Genomic DNA, 7,910 nt, shown 5'->3' with positions numbered 1-7,910 from the left:
GCCCGCCGCCGCCCCGCACGATGGCGGGGAGCAGCTCGCTGGAGGCGGTGCGGAGGAAGATCCGGAGCCTGCAAGAGCAGGCGGACGCCGCGGAGGAGCGCGCGGGCAGCCTGCAGCGTGAGCTGGACTACGAGAGGAAGCTGAGGGAAACCGTAAGGGACCCACCCATCACCCACCCACCCGAAGGCGTCTCCTCCCCAGTCGGCCCCACACCGTGCCTCAGAGCCCTCGGGAGCCCAGCTAGCCTCCCCCTGTCCTCATGCTCCGAGGCGCACCTGGCGCACCTGGGCGGCCGGCGTGGGGCTCTGGGGAGGGGCTCTGCCGGGTTTTTTATGCGTTTTCCATCTCCCTGGTTAAAGTAAAAGCTCCAGGGGGAAGTAGGAGTGGTGTTGAGAAGGTTCTGGAAGCAGCACTTTCTCAGAAGGAGCACCATTTCTGGGGTGTTTGCATTTGGCCTGGGTGTCTTGGGTCCCCCGGAATGTGCACTTTGCGCTGCTGGCGTTTACTCCGAGGGTGGGAAAGGAAGAAGGAAATTCTTTCGGAAATTCGTTCCGTTGGGAAAGGGCTCCGACAGGTCTAGTCTAAGGTACTACCGGACTTTGAGACCCGGGGATGCTAAACTACCATCCCTGATGGTTTCCCTGGAAGTCTATTTCTCTGGTGGTTGAGACATTGATAGCTCCAGCTTCTAATTTATAAAGTTTGCGTTCCGTTGACCCTTAATCATCCCTTTTAATGTACAGATAGATATTTCTTTGTTACCGAATCTTGAAAAAAGTTGGCTAAATGTCAACGATTATTGGGTGTATTCTCTTGCCTTCTTCCCCCTCCCCCACGTTGCATGTAATACCTGGCTTTCTTTCTCTTAAGGCAAATGTATCCAACAAACAGAAACAGAATTTCAGAGGCAGTTTAGTTTAGGCGTTGAATTTGGGGAGGGAAAATGCGGTGTGTGTGTATTTTAAATGAAGATACTCAAACACCTTGGGAATTTTATGACAAGTGATAATATGGTGTCCCGCTGTGCTTAATACAAGCCTATTCTCAATTGAGTAAATCCTATTGGTTAAGTGTACAGCTGGCTGCAGAAACTACAGGACCTGTTTTGCATAAAATAAATAGAAGCAAAAGGTTCCTCTTAAGACGAAGGCCTAACCAGGACATTTCAGATACAGACAGGAATCAGAAAATCAATATGCAAAAGGGATTTTTTAAGAAAACAAGTCAGCAACGGTCCTGTGGATGTCTTTGAATTTGTCTGGGCGATAAATTGATTCTGACTCCCTCCCTGAGTGGCTAGCAACTGCCCTTGAACTATTAGAACTAATGGAACGAGATGGATAAGAACAAGAACTCTGGAACCAGACTGCCAAGATTTGAATCTTCCACTACTTAACTACCTGTGAGACCTAGGGCAAATTAACTTCTCAGTCTCTCAGTTTGCTAATTATAAATGTGGGTAATAATAGCACCTACCTATTGTGAGGGTGAAAAGACTTAGTACGTATAAAGAAATTACAGTGGTGCTAGGCACAACAAGTAGATGTTCTGTGTCAGCCGGTATTAAAACTGCACAGCACTTGGCATAGCTCATTGCTCCTTCACCTTCAATTCTCCACTTATCGAAAGGCCTTGAAAATGGCCCGCTCATTGTATTACATCTTAAAACATTCCATTTAAATGCTTTTAATCAATATATTTTTGTTAGTCTTTGGAACTTGTAGAGAGGGCATGGGCAGGCTAGAAGGAATGTTTGGTGGATTGAAGTGGTATTAGTGGTGGAAGTCAGTAGAATTCTCCTCACCCTGCTAAGAAAGGGAATATGTGGTCCTGTAAGGGAGAGCCTTTTATTGACTCCTGGCCTAGTGATTGATGTGAGACACAGAAGATAAATTGTATGATGAGCACGTTGTTGCTTTTATACGCACCTTCTCTTTTGTGCATTTTTATAACAGTGATCTTCCTGTGCCAGTTGGCTAAAGACAATACTTTCATTCTTTTCAAAACTTTATATTAAAAGCTTAAATAACTTCATTTGTTAACGTAATTTTCGAAAAGTCTATCCAGGTAATTAATTAGACACAGAACCTTTTAAGACAGCTAGCTACTTGAGGATGGAGTCAGACCATTGAGAACTTCAGGTTAAAAGTTGCTCCTCACTTCTGAAACTAGACCTTAAAAGATTATAGCTAATTTAAGGTAGTTTCTTGGTAGTTTTCAGACACAGCTATGAGTTAACCTAGCAGTCACAGTGTCTCTTGGCAGCAAAGATGAAAATTTTGTGACAAAGTCATGAGCCACTGCAAAAAATATTTGGAAAGTTGGCTCTTAATTCAAATTCTCAACAATTCAGGCAGGCTGTAGTTAATTGGCCCTGTTATACCAGCACTTTCCTTGGAAAAATCAGTGCTCCCTTATTTCTTACTGGTTTGCTTTTCCAAGGTATGTGAGCCCTTTAAATGTTTGGAATGAGGCTACTTTGCTTGATGTAATAGTGTAGTTGACACTAGGTCTTTTGACCCATGAGGGTTTTGTTTGTTTGTTTGTTTGTTGTCATTATCAAAGGAAAAAGTAGCAAGAAGGAGCCAATCTTTCTTCCTTTCTGAATAGTACCCAGCAAATACGTAGACTTAAAGTTGTGGCCTGTAGGTTTTTAATTGGTAACTTTATTAAATCATGAGAAATAACCAATTTACAAAATTCCGAGGCCATTTCCTCTTTAGAGTGGTAAATATTTCTAAGACTAAGAAACTAAGGGTGCATTTTGTCTCACATTGGCACTCCCAGGGTGGCAGTAACTAGAATATGTACACACTCTCAATTTCTGCTTTCATATGTAGGCAAGGCAAAGGCACAACAATGCCCTGTTCATGTCCATTCTCCCTCATTATACAAACATGCCTCATAAATTACAGGCTTTGGCACAGATAGAGGAGGTTGTGTTTATCTGTTATCCATGGGAGTGCCCCTTAATGTCATCAGTGTTTTTTCCCCCTTTCCTTACCATATAAGGGCAGAAGTTTGACTTGGCTGTAGTCACTTGGTCTTACACAGCAAGTTGGGTGAAACCTTCTCTGTATAACTACAGTTTGCATGAAATAAAAAGGCCTGACCTTTGATCATTCCATGCTCCACTCTGGTTTGGACAGGGCTTTGAAAATATATTCTAGAGGATTAATTTTTAGGATATAATATTCTACTACAATTATTTCTTAATAGCCTTAACTGGAATTCTTTAAGTAAAAATTATTGCTATTTTTAATTTTTTTTTTAGCTGTGTTGGCCACTAAAACATCTGGATGTCCTGAAACTCTAGGCCATGTAAAAGTTTTTTTTCAACTCTGATTTGGAGTAATATTTTGCTCTGTTGGGGCAAGCATGCCTCTAAATTCTGTGTAGTACCTTGTGGGGGGAGTGGAGAAGTGGTGTGCCTGCTTTTTTCTCTGTATAGGTAGCTGGTACCTTTGCCAGGGAGGAGGCAGGGCTGACATATCCAACTCTAAGGCACCTCACAAGGGTAGAGTGCCTGGTGGTGGTTTAACAACAGATCTGCAGGAAGACAATTGGTAGCCTTCACTAATATAGCAGTCTCTTTTCTGAGTAGCTCATTACCTGTTAGGACACAATAGCACTTTTGAAATAAAAGAAACTAGCATCCCAAACTGAAAGATTTTGCCAGCAGCGTCAACACTTGGAGTGTCGTTAGAAGCAGCTAACCTAGCACACTAAGGGTGATTTCCATGCCTGGAAATAATTTGCATCTGGGGTCTTGACCCTTCCCAAACGCTTTGTTATTTATATCTGCTTTTTAAATAACAGATGGTCATGTGGCTATGGACTTGTACTGGCAGAAGTAACCACAGGTTAAGTTCTTAAGTAGAGTGCCCCCCTCCCCCCACTATGATGAAAGGAATCTTAGAAAATGTTTATATAAGCCTCAGAATGTAGAAAACACATACTGGAAATAAAAAGTTTGTGAAGGTGAAATATGTGGGCCTTTTGAACACAGAACATATCCCCAAAAATAAGAGAAAGAAAGAAGTGCCCTTAATTAATTTATGAAATGAAACATCTTGAATTCTAGGGAATCAGACAAAATTGCAATCAGACCAGTATGGTAGAGCCTGAAAAGCCAGTAAGAGTCCAGGCATTTCCTAGGGGAAGCCTATATAGAGGTAGATGTATCCCAAACACTGCTCCAAGTCTTGGCTGTAACCTACAAGCACCTTTGTCTGTCTTACTCTGAAACAGCAAGTGTTGGCTTCTGGTATTGAGAGCAAGTGCTCTGTGTCCTTATGTCAGCTGTTACCCATTAATATTACTTGATGAAGTTTTGAGTTTTATACCATAGCTTACTTCAAAAAGGATTGAGAGGACTTGTTTAGTGGATGATATTTAATACAGTAACTGTTCTCCTAGCCCTGGTTAGGTTCTGTTGCTGAAGGCCTGCACTATAAATAAGGCCTTCCCTACCCATACAATATCCATTGTATGGGTAGGGAAGTTGGGTTGGAGGTGGCTATAGAGAACCTTCCACTCTGACACAAGAAGAAGGAAGATAACAAAGGTGAGGACCTCCAGTTCCAGGGCTTTCACGAGGTTCCAGGAGACTGTGAGAAGTGATGACCCAGCCCGTGAGGAGCCCGATAACTTGGATTTTAGTCTTGTCTCCCACCGATGGCTGTTGACCTGAGCATATGTCAGCATTCTGGGTCAGAGATCCCACCATCCTCCTATTTTCTTTTGAATGAAGAGCTAGAAAATCAGTTCCCACAGGATTTTCCAGCTGCTTTGGGCGGAGGAGTGGAACAGGTCGCTTATTTATAGTGCAGATTCCTGCCCTCCCCTCTAACCTCCTGAATCAGTATCTCTAGGGATGGAGGCTGGAAGTTTGTATTTTTAATACACATCTCTCAGTGGATTCTGACACTTAGCCAGTTTTGGGAACTGCTCGATGATGCCTAGCTGGATGTTTAGCTAGCCCTTCCAGCTAAGCAACCGAGACCCCATTTTGCAGACCACCCATAGGTTTGCTCTCTGTGTGCACCAGTCTTGGCTCCTAGAACAGATCTCTATTCCCAGTCATTGCTTGAGCACTTGGGCACCCTATACGAAGTCCTATTGGCTGGTGTTCCTTAGGACACACCCATAATGTCAAGAAGTATAAGGTCCAACAAAATGCTCCTGGGAGAAAAGTTAGTGACATTTATAAAACAGTGTCCAGAACTAAAGGAGGGGGCAATAAGAGGAAAGATACAGATTGATGGGGTGGAGTGGGGGACCTCTCAGGTAGGAAGATCTTGTGCACAGAGGCAGAAATGAACATGGGGTGCTCTCTCCTTGCTCTCTCATGTCCCAGCTGTGTGGGAAGCTGGGGACCTAGACTGGCTTGTCACCCGGAAGTTTACTTCCCCAGATTGTAACGTCTCCTTTCTATGAGTACAAAGTCCTGAAGGCTGGGGCCCAGATGAAAAGCAGAGCAGGGAACTTAGAAAGCGGTGGCTACAAAAAACATCTTTGAAAATCTCAGTGACATTTCTCTGGCCAGACCACCTGTAACAAGGATACTTGCCTTTTTTTTTTAAATAATAATTATAAGGAAAGAAGGGAATATTTTTGAATGCATGATCTAGAAACCCTACTGAAGTTTTTTTGTTTGTTTCCTTTTTGTTCTTCATTTTTGTTTTTAACTTTCAAAGTTGCTTATTTCCCCCATGCATAAAAGAATAGAATTTTTACTGGAAAGGAAAAATAGAGAAAAGTGAAGAAAGCAAACCTGACCCAAAACTATAACCTTAATGTATTCTCCTCCCAATTTTTAAAAATAGGACTAAAGATTTTTAAGAGGCAGTTTCCAGTATTTAAGAAATGTTGTCCTTATTACCCTCACCCCTTCTCCAAAAAAACCAAGTCACCTGCCTTTTAGACTTAGCGAGGCCCATTACTAGCTGTGCACCAATAATGATTTACTTCTTGGGCCAATACAATTGTAAACCATCCCCCCTTCAGATTCATTTCTCATTTCCCCCTGCTCCCTGTCTCTATCAACCAATTATTACTACATGGTTAATTTTTGATGAGATAAAAGTATATTTGAATGTTTTTTTAAAAAGTCCTTCACCATGTTTGGAAATGCCCTAATCACCTCTCTTTCCCAAATAAAACTTTGCTCATCTAGATTTGTAAGATTTTAGCTGCTAAGAACTGAATGTTCTCATATTCCTTTGATTCAGGGCCATAATCACAGCCTCTCTAACTGCATGTGCATTTCAAACTGTGTATATCATGAGTTCACAAGCTAAGAAAGTTGCTTTTGTTTAAATTAGATTGATTTTACTATTTTGTAGACATTTTCTGAGCTCATACTCTACAGGAAACCGTGATTCCCTGCACGTAGAAGCTTATAGTTGAGTAAAGAAGACAAGAATGTAGACAGAGAACTAACATAGGTCTCTAAGTGTGTATTGTAACTTTTAGAAAACTTTCCATGTATCCTGAAAACCCCCATCACCCTATGATAAGCAGACATTCAAAATGGGTGAAGTTGAAGAAATGGTGTCTGATTAGTAAATTCCATCTCTCACTTAAATGCATAATATTTAAACAGCCACCCATTCAAGTGTATGTAACGGACCCTCGCAGTCTTGCAAATGTTTTGAGGCTCATAGTAACAGATGCTTATAACAGTAGGTAATCATTGCATCCCCAAGAAAGAAACATCTACAAATAAAAACAGATCTGTACTGCTTTTCTCCTAAGGAGTTTGAAACTTTTCTTGTAGCAACCTTGACTTGTAAGAAATTCCAGTAGGCTTATGTCGGAAACACTAGGGAAATTTGTCTTGGCCCTGTTCCAGTGTTACCAGTTACTCTAAAGGAGTTACTGAAAGTGGGAGGGTACTGAATTTAGTTGTGTCTGTATAGTGTATATTTTAGAACCACTACATTTTGAAATATTTTAGTTCTTTTATAAGGCCCCTTTGAGAAAATGGTCTGAAGAAAGGAGGATTGAGACCCCCCGAATCTGGTTTCTGGCTCTTTCTGTAAAGTCATGTTATCCCTGTCTACACCTCAGGCCCCCAGTGAGCGAGGTGGCTTTAATGAAGCTCTCCGTTAAGTAAAGCCAGTGTGTTGAGATCTGTGGAAGAAAGGAACCCAGCAAGGGAGCATTTAAGAGTCCATCTTTCCAATGATAGTGCTGTGTATGGATTTGTATATAAACAAATGTGGACAGTCACTATATAAATCAGTATATGAACGTACCCAAGAACTCCAGAGTTGACCAGGGCTTATAATGCACTCAAAGGTATTACCACAAGGCCCAGGCTTTCTGTCTAAAATCAGTGTTTCATTCTCAGCCACTTCCTAAAGGCACTACCCTCATATTTCTCCCCAGTTCTGAAATACCTTTCACTCTCTCTGCCTAGGCTGAAGCCGATGTAGCTTCTCTGAACAGGCGCATCCAGCTGGTTGAGGAAGAGTTGGATCGTGCCCAAGAGCGTCTGGCAACAGCTTTGCAGAAATTGGAGGAGGCCGAGAAGGCAGCGGATGAGAGTGAAAGGTGAGGGCACCTCACCCAGCCCAGCTTTTAGCATGGGTCTTTCCTCCTGGTGGAATGGGAGAGCTTCTTTGATCTGTGGGGTTCAAGAATTTTGCAGTTCCTTGAGATCATTTCCTCATTTGATCCTAGGTATAATTTGACTGGTTTTAATTTAACATTAGTGGTTAATTTATTGGTTTTGTTTGTTTAACATGGGTGTTTTTAGGCAAAGTACATAGGGGCTTTAAACCCCACAATTACAAAGAAGACAAAGATCTTATTTCTGTCCTCATAGAGCTCACCATCCAACAAGGAAGATAGATGTATAAACAAGAAATTCTGGGGCTGTATAATGGTTCTTTCATTCCTGC

General features: G+C 42.0%; 1 protein-coding gene across 15 annotated transcripts in view; it reads left to right on the top strand.

The window, feature by feature from the left end:
- TPM1 (tropomyosin 1) overlaps positions 1 to 7,910 on the top strand; it is a 27,712-nt gene that overhangs the window by 5,651 nt on the left and 14,151 nt on the right. For 9 of the 15 annotated variants that reach the window (XM_006920291.3, XM_006920294.3, XM_006920287.3 and 6 more), the window contains exon 3: positions 7,427 to 7,560. In XM_006920291.3, the coding sequence (XP_006920353.1) occupies positions 7,427 to 7,560 (134 nt within the window). Of the gene's footprint in view, positions 1 to 6; positions 153 to 7,426; positions 7,561 to 7,910 lie in introns of those variants that run through there. The other 6 variants (XM_006920295.3, XM_006920297.3, XM_006920300.2 and 3 more) reach the window with 1 other exon arrangement.

Source organism: Pteropus alecto, unplaced genomic scaffold, assembly GCF_000325575.1.
Source record: "Pteropus alecto unplaced genomic scaffold, ASM32557v1 scaffold86, whole genome shotgun sequence".
In the NCBI taxonomy this organism is placed as follows: domain Eukaryota; kingdom Metazoa; phylum Chordata; class Mammalia; order Chiroptera; family Pteropodidae; genus Pteropus; species Pteropus alecto.
Note: the sequence above shows the minus strand (reverse complement) of the source record. Positions and strands in the feature narration are given on the sequence as shown.